The sequence below is a fragment of the Elephas maximus genome, chromosome X (assembly GCF_024166365.1).
Source record: "Elephas maximus indicus isolate mEleMax1 chromosome X, mEleMax1 primary haplotype, whole genome shotgun sequence".
Taxonomy (NCBI): Eukaryota; Metazoa; Chordata; class Mammalia; order Proboscidea; family Elephantidae; genus Elephas; species Elephas maximus.
In genome coordinates this window covers 168,757,558-168,776,073 of record NC_064846.1, presented here as the reverse complement: position 1 = coordinate 168,776,073, position 18,516 = coordinate 168,757,558, and the positions used below count along the sequence as shown (strand labels likewise).

The window sequence follows — 18,516 nt, the reverse complement described above, 5'->3', positions numbered from 1 at the left end:
CTCATAATGACCCTATTGGACAGAGTAGAACTGCCCCATACAGTTTCCAAGGAGCGCCTGGTGGATTCGACACTGCTGACCTTTTGGTTAGCAGCCGTAGCTCTTAACCTCTGTGCTACCAGGGTTTCCCGTTGCTTTATAAAAGATAGTAAAAACTCAGAACTAGACTTATATGGATTAACAGAATTCAAGTGCCTGCTTCTCATCTTTACTGAAATGAGGATCTGGGTTTGCAGAAGCATCAGGCAACCAGGTCTGTACAGACTCCAAGTTGTACTGTGGGCCCAACCACAGAGCACCAGGGGTAAAAACAAGTGAAAGTCAGCACAGGGCCAGATTCAGTGTTTGCATAAGGCCAAATGATGAGTTTAACCCATTGGTAAAACATTCTTTTCAACTGGTTATTCTGAAATCACGCTGAGATAAACACAGCTTTTTTCAAAGGGTTTCAGCTGACCTCTCTGAAAATTCTTCTCAATAGGTTGTTCAACACTCGTGTAGACTGTTGAGATACACATGGCTTTCCTTTTAGTGCCCCAAGTTGACCTTCCCCTTTAAATAAACATACAAGCTCACATGCAAATTGTTCTGCTTGAACTTGTTTTTCGAAATAATACACTAATGCCAGCCAACGACCAAGAGATGGTAGTTTTCTTCCCAGGTTAATGTTAGGTGGGAGATGAGACCGCAGCCTGCGGCTTTGCCTGAACAGATGTTTGACTCCCGCATTCCGGAGCGGAATGGCAGCTGAGCCCTTACCTTTGGGAATGGTGATCTGACAGCACAGGTCACAGTCCTGCTGCAACTGATAAAAAGCCACTTCCTGCAGCCGGGCCCGCTCCAGCTCGGAGAGACTCTGGATGGGGACTGACCTCAGCCGCACGCTGCGGCCTGACATGCTGTTCCAGGTGAAGTCACCCTGCAGGCCAAGGGAAAAACATCAAGAGTTACATGGGCCGCCCACTTCTCAGCAACATTACCCTCTCTCTTAGTAACAAAGGCAAACAAACGCCATCTGTGTCCCCAAACTGGCTCTCTATTCCCCAAATCAAACCCACTCTTAATTGACTGTGGATTTTCTCAGTCTGTTGCAAACGTCAAAATCTTAAGTATCTGCTGGGTTTGATGAGACCTGATCCCATCTAATGATGCATACGCAGTCCAAAGAAAACTATGTAGAAATATCCCTTGAGGGGCCTACTTCCTCTCATGGGACCTCGTTTATGAGAACAATTAGGAATCTTTTCTTTTCCTATTTCTTGTGCACAAGAATCGTTTTTATATTTGACACAGCAAAGACTGCTGCCAATGACTATCACTGGATACAGGAGGAGGAACGTATATTGATAGGCTACCACGTACCAGAGACTACGCTAAGGATTTTTTAGCTAATCCCACCAACAACCTTATGAGGTGGCTCCTCATAAGGACCCTATGTATATTATATTTAATAATATAATAATATTATATTTAAGGAGCCCTAGTGGCACAAAGGTTAAGTATTCGGCCTACTAACCGATAGATCAGTGGTTCAAACTCACCAAGCCACTCCTTGGGAGAAAGACTTGGCAATCTGCTCCTGTAAAGATTACCAAAAAACCTAACCAAACCCACTGCCATTGAGTCAATCCAACTCTTGGAAACCCTACAGGACAGAGTAGAACTGCCCCATAGGGCTTCTAAGGTTGTAACTCTTTATGAAAGCGGACTGCCACATCTTTCTCCTGTGGAGCAGCTGGTGGGTTTGAACCACTGACCTTTTAGTTAGCATCTGAGTGCTTAACCACTGCACCACCAGGGCTCCATCCACAACCCCCCTATCCCCATAAAGATTAAAAAAAAAAAAATTACAGCCTAGAAAACCCTATGGGGCAGTTCTACTCTGCCACATGGGGTCACTATGAGTCAGAATTGACTTGATGGCACCTAACAAAAACAAAATTATATATATATGTGTATACACACACACACACACATATATATACATACATAAATATTTTTTCAACAACCCAACTAGGGTCAACTCCTAAGTCCCTTCCTCCTCCCACTGCCATCTTCATTTTGCCCTTGGTGGGGCCCTAAGGCTGCCTCCCCTTGGGGGTATTGCCCTATTTGCCTCCCACCTCTCTTGCTTCTCCTTCTGAAGATGCACTCAGCCCCCACATATGCATTTTTCGTGTTACAGACATCGATGAACTCTTTCTTTCTTTCTTTCTTTTTTAATTACTTGGACCTAGGTTGTTTTTATATTAACAAAATGTCTTGTTTTAATTTGTGGGGTTTTTTTGGATAGGAGGGAGAAAACTTTCTGATTCTGTAGCAAAAACTTGGTAGGAGTTGGGGCGTGGGGTAGTTTACTTTGTTGTCAGAACTGGATACTTAGCTAGAGCTTTTTCTAAAAATCTACCTGGATCCCATGCCTAAAATTTAGGGGCATATGCACAAACACCATTTTTATATTTTATTTTTAATAAATCATTGTGTTTGACAATATAATATAATAATGCATAACATGTAATATGTAATATACAGGGTATCTAATTGCTATGAGTCGGAATCAACTCGACGGCACTGGGGTTTTTTTTGGTTAATATATACTATAATATATAAAACAAAAAAAAAAACATTGCCATCGAGTCATTTCCAACTCATAGCAACCCTACAGGACAGAGTAGAACTGCCCCATAGGGTCTCCAAGGCTGTAATCTTTACGGAAGCAGATTGCCACATCTTCCTCCCAAGGAATGGCTGATGGGTTTGAACCACAGAGCTTACAGTCAGCAGCCGAGCACTTAACTGCTGCGCCACCAGGGCTCCTTGTAATATATATTTATGACTCATATTATTATAGTATAATAATATACCAAAACCCGCTGCTGTCGAGTCAATTTTGACTCATAGTAACCCTACAGGAGAGAGCAGAACTGCTCCATACAGTTTCCAAGGAGCACCTGGTGGATTCGAACTGCCAACCTTTGGTTAGCAACCATAGCACTTAACGACTACCCCACCAGGGTTTCCCATTAATTTAGTAGATAATTATATAGTATAATATACCATAATATAATACACTATAACATACCAGTTGCCATGGAGATAGTCCTGTCTCATGATGACCCCATGTGTGTCAGAGCAGAACTGTGTTCCATAGGGTTTTCAGTGGTTGATTTTTTGGAAGTAGATCACTATTTGTTTCTTCCAAAGCACCTCTGGGTGAACTCAAACGTGTAACTTTTTGGTTAGCAGTTGGGTGTGTTAACCTTTTGCGCTACCCAGGGACTACACAGTATTATATGATACATGACATAACATAACATAACATAACATAACATAACATAACATAACATAACATAACATAACATAACATAACATAACATAACATAACATAACATAACATAACATAACATAACATAACATAACATAACATAACATAACATAACATAACATAACATAATAATATACATAATGTAATTAAGGCTTGGGGAGGTTAAGCAATTTTCCCCAAAGCATAAAGCTTGTAAGATTCAGAGCCCAGGCTCTAGCTCAGGACTTATGCACTTAACCTCCAGGCTAAATCATAACCTCTGTTTCTGTATACGGCACTCAAGTGAGCTATGTTAATCACAGTAAGTGCAGTGGTGTGATATGATCAATTAGAGCTTCACGTACTTACAGAGACATACAATGCTAAAATACTCCATATCAAAGAGTCAAAGCAAAGATCCACACAACCCTAAGAGTATGTTCGTGGACATGCACACCTTTGCTGCCCACTGAGAGTGTATGGCTCCACCCCAGTGCAGACAGCGAGCAAGTGAGAGCCTAAGAAACAGACTTAGAAATCCGCTAAAGCCAAGTGTCCCCCCTCGCTGAGAAAGACTGTTTCCTCAACGGGTAAGACAAAAAAAAAAAAAAAAAAAACTTGCAGGGGGTGGGAAGGATCAACACTGAACCATGTCAGCCCCACCAGGGACTTATTGCTTAGGAGTGGAATACTTCAGGAACCTCCAAAGACCTCACCCTCTTCATCATGCACCTTAAAGAAGGAAGACAGAAAGACTGGCCCAACAACTAGTAAGACACCTTTCTTCCATGATGCTGGCAGCATCCTGCCTAGAATGTTCATCCCAAAGAGTGAGTGGCACTATGTTAATTCTTTGATTTTTTTCCCCCTCAGTATCTGGAACTTCATTCATTCAGTCAATCACTTATTTATTCACTTAAAAATGAAAATTGTACACTCCTGAGTTGTTATTGTTGTTGGATGCTATAGAAGTTGATTTTGACTCAGCAACCCCATGTGACAGCATAGAACTGCCTCATAGGGTTTTCTAGGCTGTGATTTTTAGGGGCAATGAATAAGGAAGAGTGAAGTAGAATTGACGCATTTGAATTGTGGTGTTGGAGAAGAATATTGAATCTACCATGGACTGTCAGAAGAATGAACAAATCTGTCTTGGAAGAAGTACAGCCAGGATGCTCCTTAGAACGAGGATGGCGAGACTTCATCTTTGGACATGTTATCAGGAGGGACCAATTCCTGGAGAAGAATGTACCTGGTAAAATAAAGGATCAGCCAAAAAGTGGAAGACCCTCGACAAGATGGATTGATAGAGTGGCTGCAACAATGGGCTCAAGCATAGCAATGATTGTGAGGATGGCACAGGACCGGGCAATGTTTCGTTTTGTTGTACGTGGGGACATTATGAGTAGGAACCAACTCGGTGGTACCTAACAACAACAATAAATCTTTACGGGAGCAGATCACCAGGTCTTTCTCCTTTGGAGCCATTGGGTGGGTTCAAACCACCAACCTTTTGGTAAGCAGCAGAGTGCTTAACCGCCACGCCACCAGGACTCCTTTATACAGTCATGTGCTGCATAAAGTCTGTTCAGGCAAGGTCCAACCACATATAAGTCTGTGATCCCATAAAGGTTACAATGCAAAAACCCAAACCCAAGCGCACTGCCATGGAGTCAATTCCGATTCATAGTGACCCTGTAGGACACAGCAGAACTGCCCCGTAGGGTTTCCAAGGCTGTAAATCTTTATGGAAGCAGACTGCCACATCTTTTGCACGTGAAGGTTATAATAAAAATGAAGGTTATAATAGAGTTCAGAAATTGTGATCGGAGAATGGGACATAGCGCATTTAGGCATGTTGCACTCAAGAATCACGACGATCCTTAAAAACAAAGAAAAAATTCTCCAAGTTGTTAAAGGATCGGCTCCATTGAAAGCTACGAGACTAATGCAAATGAGAGAGGGACCTATGCCAGATATGGAGGAATTGCTAACGACGCAGATTGAGGATCCAACATAAAAGTGAATCCCTCTCAGCATGTTGAGGATCACTGCTAAGACACAAAGCTTGTTCAAGAGGCTTAAAGAAAAAGCAGGGCTAGATTATGATATCGAGTTTAGTGCCAGCTCTGGGTAGTTCAAGTACTTCAAACAACTTGTTCTGCGCAGCATAATGTCAGCCTGGTGAGTTTGTGAGTGCTGATGGGAAGGCAGCAGAAGAATTTGTTGAACCTTAGATAAATTAATTGAAGAGGGAGGTTATTTTTCCCAGCAAATTTTTAGTATGGACAAAACCTGCTTATTCTGACAGCGAATGCCTGAAAGGACCTTCATCCTAATACGGTGCCTGCACAAGGTCCAAATCATATAACATCCTATTTCACAGAACATATCGTGGATGTTAAGCGACTCATGACTGTACCCTAGTAAGGCGAGACAGTGAAGAAGTTAGGCAAAGAATAAAAAAAAAAAAAAAAGAATATAGTGTGGTAAATACTGATAAGTGCTAGGTAGGGGGAAAAAGGCTGGGAAGGAGGCTGGACGGCTGAGTAGAAGAGAGGAATCTGCAGTTGTAGATAACAGTGGAAAGACCTCCCTGAGAAGGCAGACTCTGAGGAAGAGCTAGAGGAAGCGAGGGGGGTTTTGTTTGTTTTGACATATATGACTCTACACCCAGCAGATAATGATGAAGACTAGCAGGAGCCCAAGAGGGGCTTAGCCAACAAGATATGGGAAGGAGTGGAGGGAGGGGAATGGGTGAGCCAATCCAGGCAAAGGGGGGAGGCTGCAATCACATTTTATGGACTGAAGAAAATTCTTTCAGATCTAGCGCATTTTGATTTTTTTTTTAAATAACTGGACTGAGTACAAGTTAAAAGTTTAAATGAAGTCCCTGGGTGGTGCAAGTGCTTAATACACTTGGTCCATAATCAAAAGGTTGGAGGTTCAAATCCACCTGAAGATCTACTTCTGAAAAATCAGCCATTGAAAACCCTATGGAGCACAGTTCTGCTGTGACACACATGGGAGTGTATGAGTCAGCACCGACTCTACTGCAGCTGGTTTTACAAGGTTGAAAAGTTCAGAGTTAGAGACTCAGGCCTTGAGTGTACCCCTCACTCACACCCACTGACTTTAGGAGACCACAGGTACAGCCTCAGTGAGTTGCCTGTTTTTCCCGAAATGGGGAGTCCCAGATAACTATGACTTTTAGATATGAAGCTAACTATAGGAGCACTGGTGATGTAAATGGTTCAGCACTCGGCTGCTAACAGAAAGGTTGGTGGTTCGAACCCACTCAGCAGCTCTGCAGGAGAAAGACCTGGCAATTTGCTTCCACGAATATTACAGCCTAGAAAACCCTACAGAACCGTTCTACTCTGTCACATGGGATTACTATGAGTTCACAATGACTCGACAGCACCCAACAACAACAAAGGAGTCAATTACTGTTTAACTTGTCAAAATGGAATTGCCTATCAATTCTTTAAAAGTATTTAAACATGCTAACTCCAACAGGCTCAATTATCTATAGCTAGGTCAGCAAACTTTTTCTATAAAGGGTCAGACAGCAGACATTTTAGGGTTTGTTGGTCATGGAGTCTCTGTCACATGATTCTGCCATTGTAGGGCAAAAACAGCCACGGACAACATGAAAAAAAATGGGCTTGGCTGTGTTTCAATAAAGCTTTATTTGTGGAAACTAAAATTTGCATTTCTCATCATTTTCACGTCATAAAATATTACTCTTTTAAATTTTTAAAAATATAACCACTGTTCCTAGCTCCTAAAAAACAGGCAGTGGGCCAGATTTGGCCTGCTGGTTGTAGTTAGCCGACCCTTGATATAGAGTCGGTCTCTATATTTATCTTTGCCTACGTAAATATGTTTAGTAGCCTACACATATTTATTTAGCACCTACTACCATGTGCCAAAGGAGCCCTAACGGTGCAATGGTTAAGCGAAAGGTCAGCAGTTCTAACCCACCAGCGGCTCCATGGGAGAAAAGACCTGGTGATCTGCTCCTGTAAAAATTAGAGCCTACGAAACCCTATGGGGTGGTTCTATAACAACACCATGTGCCAGGGACCCAATCCTGGGACTCTGCACCATCAGCTGCACATTGGCTAAGTTCATGAGCTCAAGAGCCTTGTCTGGTTTGTTTGCCTTGGTATTCCAAGCATCCCAGTGTCTGACACTGAATTGTCACTTACTGGTGGTGCAATGGATCCCTGGTAGCACAGTGGTTAAGAGCTACAGTTACTAACCAAAAGGTCAGCAGTTCAAATTCACCAGCTGCTCCTTGGAAACCCTATGGGGCAGTTCTACTCTGTCTTACAGGGTTGCTATGAGTGGGAATCGACTCAACGGCAATGGGTTTGGGTTTTGGTTGGTGGTGCAATGGTTAAGCGCTCTGTTGCTAACCAAAAGGTCAGAGATTCAAAACCACCAGCTGCTCTGAGGGAGAAAGATGTGGCAGTTTGTTTCCGTAAAGATTACAGCCTTGGAAACCCTACAGGGCAGTTCTACTCTGTCTTATAGGGTCGCTATGAGTTGGAATCAACTCAATGGTAATGAGTTCGGTTTATTTGGTAAAGTGTGCCCGACCAAGCCATGGTCTTTTTGACCACCTCATATGCTTGTGAAAGCTGGACAATAAAAAAGGTAAAAAGAAGAAAAATCAATGCAGTCAAACTGTGGTGTTGACGAAGAATATTGTACAGACCATGGACTGCCAGAAGAATGACCAAATCAATCTTGAAAGAAATACAATCAGAATGCTCCTTAGAAAGGAGGATGGCTTGATTTCGGCTCACTTACTTTGAACATGTCATCAGGAAAGACCAATCACTAGAAAAGGACATCATGATTGGTAAAACAGAGGGTAAGTGAAGACAAGGGAAACCCTCCATGAGATGGACTGACACGACAGCCACAACAATGAACTCAAACACACCAATGATCATGAAGATGGCACAGGCTTGGGCAACATTTTGTTCTATTGCACATAAGGTTGTCAAGAGCTGGAGCCGACTCAGCAGGAACTAACAACAACAAATACCTGCCTAACAAGTGACAAAATGTATCAGGTACACCATGAGTTAAATTAAGAAACTGGATTTCTGGGGCTGTCTAAAAACCTAACCAGGCCATGTCATGTTTTATCTACGCAGAATAACATAGTCTGAATTTGAATAAACTGCTAAGAAACACTCTTTTGAAACGGAGCCTGTTTATAAGCTGAGAAATGCTAGTACACGAGGATAGAAAATGAACGTGATACGATCTGACCTGGAAAAAAGGGAATCCATGACGCCCACACCCAACAGACCACTTAGGAGCAGGAAAACATGAACACTAAGGTCAATGTCCCCAGCTGATCCTCACGACATATACCAAGGAAATGAGAAACAGCACACGGAAGCGCTCCAGAGCCCACCAGCACGGCCTCGAATGGGTTTCTGGCTGTTTCTCAACTCTCCAATGCTTGTTCCAGGCCAGCATTTTTCTTTGGTGACTGTCTATCTAATAAATAGGTGACTCATTTTAAGGCTTTTTGGAACCAGTCTTTGGAGTGGCCCTCATAGGATTTTTTTTTTTTAAGGATTGAAAATTATTTTGAATGTGTCTCAATTTCATAAATGTGGGTGAAGTTGAAACGGACTCAGTTTCTGGATAGATTAAATGCCTCGGCAGTTGTAAAAAAATCCTTTTATTCTGGGTTACTACAAGACAGCATTACTAAAGGCCGACAATATAAGAATTAAAAAACGGGCTAGCACAGTGGTCCTCAACCATAGGTGATTTCGCCCCCCAGGGGATATCTGGCAACGTCTGGAGACATTTTTGGTTGTCACAACTGGAGGGGTGTGCTACAGGACAGCCCCCAACAACAAAGGATTATCCACCAAATATCAATAGTTCAGAGGTAGAGAAATAGCGTAGCCTAAATTAGGTGTTCTATTAGCCCCAAATTACACAGAATTCACAGAAAGTGATGGTATCAGGAGATAAAAACCATCACTTATTTTTTTAATCATTGAAGCCATTCGCTATATATTATTATTATTGTGTATATTATGTTGTTGTTAGGTGCCTTCGAGTCAGTTCCGACTCACAGTGACCCTACAGGACAGAACAGAACTGCCCATAGGGTTTCCAAGGAATAGCTGGTGGATTGGTGAACTGCCGATCTGTTAGCAGCCAAGCTCTTAACCACATGCCACCAGGGCTCTGTGTACATTTTAAAAAAACATGCATTATTTTGTATACTATGTAAATGAACAGAATCCTATGAATTATTTTATTTCAAACACGCATTAAGAAGCAATTTAAAAGAAGCAAAAAAAAAAAAACCTCAATACAATAAAATCTTGATTAACTGGAGAACAACTCACAAGAAGTCTTAACTAAAGAGATTTCCTTTCCACCAGAAGCATATGTCTCCATATTTAGAAAAAAGAAGTAAAACACAAGCTAAAAAAAAAAACAAAAAAAACCTAGTATTTGTGTTTTATTCTGAAAGATCATTCTTTTGGGCTAAATTTTATTGTTACCAACAGACTTGATTTTCCCATGAAATGAAATTGATTGAAATAATTTTGGTTTTGGTCTATACCGCATTGTTGTCTTATGTCTTTGGGACTAGTGTCTAATTGCAGTATCTCTTTAACCTCAGCCAACTGTAAAGTCCCCAAGGCCAAGGAAGCGCCAGCAAAGAGTGAGGCAGACAGCTCAAAGCTTGGCCTACAGACCCAGTACATAGGGATCACCTGGAGCTACTTGTTAAACATGCAGATATCTGGACTCAAAGGCAGGTTTATGGAATTAGGGTCTCAAGGAATGGGGCCCTCATCTCCATTGCAAACAAGCATCTCCAGGTGATGCTTATTTTTGCACCACTGGTGTGGTGGTTAAGACTTGGGTTCAACTAGTTGTGAACTTATTAGCAAGAGACAGAACACCTCTAAGCCTCGGTTTCCCCATCAACAAGATAGAGCAAAGCACGAGACCTCTCTCAGGTTTGTAGGGATCATATGAGACAATGCAAGTGAATTTCTTGTAGAGCTGCTGGTTAGCTCCCAGCAAGCCCTCAATAAGTGGAAATTTAAGTTATAACTAATATTAATCATCATTACTCTGAATTTGTACCCCTTCCTCAAACATGGCAGAGTCCCTGGGTGGCACAAATGGTCAACCACCCGGCTACTAAGTGAAAGGCTGGCAATTCGAATTCGAAAGATCATAGCCACTGAAAACCCCGTGGAGTACAGTTCTTCTCTGACACACGTGGGGTCTCCGGGAGTCGGAATTGACTCCAAGGCAACTGGTTCTCTCAAACATGACAGTTTTAGTGACACCATGAACTCTTAAAAAATGTGCATTGAAACTGGGAGCTCCTAAAAATCAAACACCTATGCTCATCTAAAGACTTCACCAAAAGAGTGAAAAGACCACCTACAGACTGGGAAAGAATTTTCAGCTATGACATCTCCGGCCAGCGCCTAATCCCTAAAATCTATATGATTCTGTTAAAACAACCTCAAAAAGACAAACAACCCAATTAAAAATTGGGCAAAGGATATGAACACGCACTTCACTAAAGAAGATACTCAGGTGGCTAACAGAGACATAAGAAAATGCTCTCGCTCATTAGCTTAAAGAAATGCAAATTAAAACTACGATGAGACTCCATCTCACTCCAACAAGGCTGGCATTAATCCAAAAAACACAAAATAATAAATGTTGGAGAGGCTGTGGAGAGATTGGAACTCTTATACACTGCTGGTGGGAATGGAAAATGGTACAACCACTTTGGAAATCTATCTGGCGTTTCCTTAAAATGTCAGAAATAGAACTACCATACAACCCAGAAATCCCACTCCTTGGAATATACCCTAGAGAAATAAGAGCCTTTACACGAACAGATATATGCACACCCACGTTTATTGCAGCACTGTTTACAACTGCAAAAAGCTGGAAGCAACCAAAGTGTCCATCAACAGATGAATGGATAAATAAATTATGGTATATTCACACAATGGAATACTACGCATCGATAAAGAACAGTGACGAATCTGTGAAACATTTCATAACATGGAGGAACCTGGAAGGCATTATGCTGAGTGAAATGAGTCAGAGGCAAAAGGACAAATATTGTATAAGACCACTATTATAAGATCTTGAGAAATAGTTTAAACTGAGAGGAACACATTCTTTTGTGGTTACGAGAGGGAGGAGGGAGGGAGAGAGGGTGGGAGACGGTTATTTACTGATTAGTTAGTAGATAAGAACTACTTTAGGTGAAGGGAAGGACAACACTCAATACAGGGAAGGTCAGCTCAACTGGACTGGACCAAAAGCAAAGAAGTTTCCTGAATAAACTGAATACTTCGAAGGTCAGCAGAGCAAGGGTGGGGGTTTGGGGACTATGGCTTAAGGGGACATCTAAGTCAACTGGCAAAATAAATTCTATTAAGAAAACATTCTGCATCCCACTTTGAAATGTGGCGTCTGGGGTCTAAATGCTAACAAGCGGCCATCTAAGATGCATCAATTGGTCTCAACCCACCTGGATCAAAGGAGAATGAAGAACACCAAGGACACAAGGCAATTACGAGCCCAAGAGACAGAAAGGGCCACATGAACTAGAGACTTCATCATCCTGAGACCAGAAGAACTAGATGGTGCCCGGCCACAACTGATGACTGCCCTGACAGGGAACACAACAGGGAACCCCTGAGGGAGCAGGAGAACAGTGGGATGCAGACCCCAAATTCTCATAAAAAGACCAGACTTAATGGTCTGACTGAGACTAGAAGAATCCCAGTGGTCATGGTCCCCAAACCTTCTGTTGGCCCAGGACAGGAACCATTCCCGAAGACAACTCATCAGACGTGGATTGGACTGGACATTGGGTTGGAGAGAGATGCTGATGAAGAGTGAGCTGCTTGTATCAGGTGGACACTTGAGACTGTGTTGGCATCTCCTGTCTGGAGGGGAGATGGGAGGGTAGAGAGGGTTAGAAACTGGCAAAACGGTCACAAAAGGAGAGACTGGAAGGAGGGAGCGGGCTGACTTATTAGGGGGAGAGTAAATGGGAGTATGTAGTAAGGTGTATATAAGTTTATATGTGAGAGACTGACCTGATTTGTAAACTTTCACTTAAAGCACAATAAAAATTATCTTAAAAAAATGTGCACTGAATTCTTGAATAAATGGTTTTACTATGTATAAGACACTCAGCTTTCCAGGTGTTCACCAGCCAGCCAGCTGGACTGTGGTTTCATATGGGTGAGAAGCGGAAGAAAAGACCAGATGGGTGAGAAGTGGAAGAAAAGACCAGATAGATACATAGGTTAAAAAACCCAAACCTTTTGCAGTTGAGTCGATTCCAACTCATAGCAACCCTGTAGAACAGAGTGGAACTGCCCTATAGGGCTTCCAAGGTTGGAATCTTCACAGAAGCAGACTGTCACATCTTTCTTCCGAGGAGAGGCTGGTAGGTTCGAACCCCTGAACATTCAGCCATAAACCCATGCTAGGGGCTAATTTTTTTTAACCATTTCTAATGTGGCCAGCTGTCATTTATTAATAATTAGTAAAGCTGAGGCTTCCATGTGATCACGATGTGTTGCTGAAGAGTGGCCTAAGTTTAAATACCAGGCCCACAACCAACATTTCTGAAAAGAGCTGCCTAGCTCTTTATAACTCCAAAATAAACACATCTCCAATGACAAGGAACTCCGTTCTTCACAAGTTTCCGGGCTAAGCTGAGGGTGTGAGCATAGCTGGCACAGCCCTGGTTGGACTCTTGAAAGAGGTTATTCCTTTGTGAACAACAGGATAACATGTGTTCTTTCTCTCTTGATTCTTCAGCCACTTCTTCTCAACAGATGGTTCTAAAGAAGAGTCAACAGTTCTACTATACCATACATACTTTTTATGTTTGTTTTTTTAATCTATTCTAGTTTTATTGTTTTTAATAACCAAGAATTCGAAAAATTTCTGGAAAGTTGGTAGAGGTAGCAGTGCATTTTTTACCTTTTCTCCTTGTGTAACAGTCATTGATTGCTACATGAAACAAAAAGCCCACAAACCACCCAAAACTAAATCAAACCTATTGCTGTCGAGTCGATTCCAACTCATAGCAACACTCTATGGGGCCAACAAACCAGCTGCCTTCAAATCAACCCTGACTGATGGCAACCCTATGTGGGTCAGAGTAGAACTGTGCTCTGTAGGGTCTTCAATGGCTAATTTTTCAGAAGTAAATTCCCAGGCCTTTCTTTCAAGGTCCCTCTGGGTAGACTCAAACCTCCAACTTTCCAGTTCATAGTCAAGCAAGTACACTGCTTGCACCACCCAGGGACTCCCATTGCTACACAAGGAGTGTCAAAACATGTGACAGCAACATTATGGAAAATCCCACCTAATTCACTCAACAAATTTAAATGAACACCTTCTACATGTCAGGCATCGTTTTAGGTTCCTGCCCTCATACAGTTTCCATTCCAGGGGAGGAAAACAGACAAGAAATGATAAATGTAACACCTGAGTACATTTCACAGCACAATACAAGGTCAGAAGTTTTCTAGAAAAGGAGACGCTTGAGCAGGGTGAAGGGAATCAGGAATGCTGGGAGGGTTGCTGGAACTCAAAACAGGCTCGCCAGGGCAGCCTTATTGAGAAGGTAACATTTGAGCCAACACTTACAGAGCGAGAGGAAGTGAGCCAGGTGGATATCAAACAAAACCACAAACCCTTTGCCATCGAGCCAATTCGGACTCATAGCAACCTTATAGAACAGAGTAGAACTGCCCCAGGGGATTTCCAAGGAGCACGTGGTGGATTGGAACTGCCGACCTTTTGGTTAGCAGCTGAGTTCTTAACCACTGTGCCACCAGGGGGTGAGAATTCCAAGCAGAGATAGGTTAACATAAAGGCGACACGGGGTAGGGCTTAAAAGCAAGGGCTGGCAAGCTGAACTGCATGGGTTTGAATCCCAGCTCTGTCACTTGCTAGACATGCGGTTTTTAACAAGCTACTTACCTTCCTCATACCTCACTTTTCTCATCTATGAGATGGGGATGAAGATAATAGTGGTCCCTATCTCATAGAATTTTGACGAGGAGTAAATTGGTTAATATTTATAAAGTGCTTAGGACATTGTTGGCATACTTTAAGTAATATAAGATTGTCCAGTAAACAGCCCTTGTGGGAGATAGAACTTAAAGACCTTGCTAATACAAGCCGACTAGCCAAAGAATGGTAAACTACAACATGTGGGCCAAATCCGGCCCACCGCCTGTTTTTGTAAATAAGGTTTTATTGGGACCCAGCCACACTCATTCATCTATGTATTGTAAATGGTGGCTTTCATACTACAAAGGCAGAGTCGAGTAGTTGCCACAGAGACTGTATGATCCCCAAAGCCTAAAATTTGGCCCTTTACAGAAAATGTTTGCTGACCCCTGGCCTAGACTAAAAGTAAAGGCATATCTATGATTAGAATTTGCCTTTTGGATCAACATTTCCTCCTTTCCTATGATTTTGTTTCCCTGGGAAACATCACAAAGAGCCTGGAAGGAAAACACACAGCATAGTCATAATTTGGGATATTGGAAAGTATGTAAATACTAGGGTGAAAATAAAAGTGGTTCTCTGCAGATGGTCTATTCATCTGGATTATTGATAATTAAACCAAAGAAGTGGAAATTAACATCGTCAAACCCAATGCTGGGCCAACACCATTTAAAAAACAAATGTCACTCCTGTCTTGTGTCCAGTAGAAAGAACATTCCAGTGACTCACACAGGGGGACCACATCCCCAAAGGAAGAAATGTTGAGGACAATGAAGCCAATTTCATTTCTGTGGACCCTCAGTTGAATTGTGGACTGGTTTACAAGCCACCAGTTTAATTCTTAGTTTTAAGCTTCATTTGCATCTTCGATTAAGAGGAGATAAATCGGCCTGCATGGACCCGAGGGCTGTGGGAAATGGAAAGACTCACAAGAATGAGAAACTTCTCAATGACAGGGCCCGCAGCTGAGGGGCTTGCTTGTCCTTCTAGAATTAAACCGATTCACTGACATTACAATGACCGACCTCCAGAGAGGCAAACATTTATGCACAGTCTATCCTACGCTAGTTACTGCTCTAATCCTTTTATTTATATTAATTTATTTACTTCTTACAAGGACCCTAAGAGTTATGTTACCATTATTAGCCCCATGCTGCAGATGCGGAGACTGAGGCACAGAGCTTAAGTAACTTGCCAAGATCACACACCTAGTAAGTAGCAGAATTGAGAGTCAAAGGCAGGCAGCATCTGAAGTCGATTACAAATCTAGCCTTGTAACCATTATAGTGATCTCACCATCTCTCTTGATACACTGATTTAAACCCCCCACTTTACAAATTGGCATGGCAACGAGCAAAATAGTTAAGAATTTAACTACTGCAGTAGCAGAGCAGGAATGTTCTGCCTTGCTCTGCCTACGAGACTTTTCAGTAGGAGGCACACCCTTACAACCAGGTAAGCCAGTCAGTGTTTAAACATCCAGGAGCTTACGATTTCCCTCTTTTGTAAAACAGAGCACATCAAATTTAGTGTTAGCATTGTCTAATATCTGAGTTGCTATCCAAAGCTCCTATTTAAGAATCCCCTTTTCCCGGTCACGGCAACTAAAATGCTGTGCCGTGTTCGAGAAGTTGAGGGAACTGTAAGTCACTTTACACCCTCCTAGACCTCAAAACAGCTTGTGCCCAAATCTTCTGCAGAAATCAGCCCCGTTAGACGGCTCCATTTAATCAAGGCGCGCTCCTTCCTGCAGAAGCTGCTCCAACGTCAGTAATCAATCTAAAAATAAAGTTCTCCCAACTCTCTCTTGGCAGCGACAATAGTCAGCTGCCACACATCTCAGAGGCTCATCAGTCCAGTTTTCCTTCCCAAATTACAAGATGGATGTAGAAGGATCACACAATATTATCACAAGAATTTTCCAGAAAAGAAGTACAAGTACAGATGGACATATGGCTTACCCATGAATTAGATTTGGCCGCGTCTTTGCCGTCCTCTCTAATTCAACTGAACTAAGCTTGGAGTAGGAACACGAGTCAGTTTAACACAATTATTTTGTTTGGTGAAAAACGCATCCAGAAACAGCAGATCCTACCGAGTGTCTGAGAAATGGCCCAGCTGGCATCGCTGTGACTCCCACGGTACCATTTGTTGCCAGAGACCTCAGCTCTGGCTACTGTGAATCTTGGGACTGAAAAAATGCTATCTTTTCATCAGACCATTGAGAAGTTCCTGTCCCTTCATTTCAGAACGCAGGAAGGCTATGTCATGAGGGGTGTGTGTGTATGTGTATGTGTGAAAGAGACAGAGAAGAGTGGATGGCAGGGTGGGGAGGTGAGGCAGAGAGAAGGGACAGAAAGAATGCAGAGAAATTGAAACTGGATATCCTGCTTCTTATTTTAATAAGATTATTTTGAAGAAATATATTGAAGTTAAGGATTTCTCTTTAAAAAAAAAAAAACTTCCTTTTTCCACAGGGACCTACAAATGGTAATTGGATTATAACTGTGCAAACTGTCCTTATTAGGAATTAACCAAAGAATTCTGGGAGCCTCGGGTGAAACCCCCGAGAACATGATAAAGCACATACGATGCTACCTTGCTTTTGGGCAAATTCTCCTTTCTTAAGGTATACTTTAAAATCACTGGCTTCTTCATTTTTCTAACACTAGCCACAAATGTTTAAAATAAAAAATAAAAAAGCTGTTCATTCTCTTTTATACCAAAGCCTACACACGCTCTGAATTTTATGTTCTTTGTGAAAGAGTAGTCCTTGAGAAGCTGCCCATTTCCCGAACAGAGAGTGTGGACGGCAGAGTGAAGGCCACCACCCCGCCAGGTGGAAGAAGCTGCAAGTGGGGTGGGGGGCGGGAGCCACGAAGAGCAGAGGGAAAGGCCAAGGTGCAGCCCGCACCCCCACTGCTCGATAGCTGGGTGTTCCCCATGGCACCGAACCAAAGACAACTCTAAAAGTCATCTTTGTTTCCCAGTTGATATGAAGTTATAGTTCTGTCATGGTCCCAAAGGAATTCCAACAAAAGAATCACTGTGATTAGAACTGGCAAACTGAGAAATGGTTTCATGAACGGTCTCACGATGGACTCAAAATTAAGGGACTCGGTATGGTTTTTACTAGGATTCAGCAAGGTGGGTCAGCCCTGGAGGTGAGCCACACACAGCTTCTTTCGCTGTTGGTATTTATTTAGCATGAGGAAAGAATTTTAAAACAATAAAAGATGTCAGAAGGTTTCCTTTATGAGACTGGTGAAATTAAAATTAAAAAATTAAGAGTAATATCTACCTGTTACAACATACCTCTACAAAAAATGTGGACCTTACAATACCCATAATCCCATCAGGCAGTCAGTACGGCTCAGAGAAGAATGGATACTCAAAAATCTGTTTCTTTGAAGGAAGGTACAGCTTCATTTAGAAGTATTTAACATATTATTTAAGGAACTCTGGTTGCACAATGGTTAAACGCTTGGCTGCTAACCAAAAGGTTGGCAGTTTGAACCCACCCAGAGGCTCTGCAGTAGAAAGGCCTGGCTTCCATAAAGGTAAAGGCCAAGAAAACCCTATGTCACGTGGGGTTGCCATGTGTCAGAATCAACTTGGCAGCATCCAACAATATATTATTTTTAACATGAACTTTATGAACAAGCAACTTATTTTTCATTGTTAGGCAAATGATCTTTGTGAATACATGAAAGCAACACGTTGTTCTGATCTAGTGCTTCCTAGGTGCCGGCCGTTGTTATAAGAATTTCAGGGGTAGTAAGTAACTCCTTTAATCCTCACAAGAATTCTAAGTAGGTTACATTATTATCCCTCTACTACGGATGTGAAGAGCCCTGGTGGTGCAGTGATTAAGTACTCAGCTGTAAATGGGAAGGTCAGAGGTTCGAACTCAGCAGCTGCTCCTCAGGAGAAGGATGTGACAGTCTGCTTCCACACAGATTGCAGCCTTGGAAATTCTATGGGGCAGTTATACGCTCTTACATGGTCGCTATGAATCAGAATTGCCTTGAGGGCAATGGTATTACAGATGCAGGGACAGAAGCTCAGAGAGGTTAAGTAACTCGTCCAAAGATTCACAGCTCGTAAGTGATGCAGTTGTGATTCCA

At 42.3% G+C, this 18,516-nt stretch overlaps 1 protein-coding gene across 4 annotated transcripts in view; it reads right to left on the bottom strand.

Moving 5' to 3' along the window:
• Positions 1-18,516, bottom strand: part of ARHGAP6 (Rho GTPase activating protein 6) — a 502,134-nt gene that overhangs the window by 85,817 nt on the left and 397,801 nt on the right. For 2 of the 4 annotated variants that reach the window (XM_049873118.1, XM_049873119.1), the window contains exon 2: positions 760-919. In XM_049873118.1, coding sequence (XP_049729075.1) covers positions 760-919 — 160 coding nt within the window. Of the gene's footprint in view, positions 1-759; positions 920-12,152; positions 12,273-16,350; positions 16,768-18,516 lie in introns of those variants that run through there. The other 2 variants (XM_049873121.1, XM_049873120.1) reach the window with 2 other exon arrangements.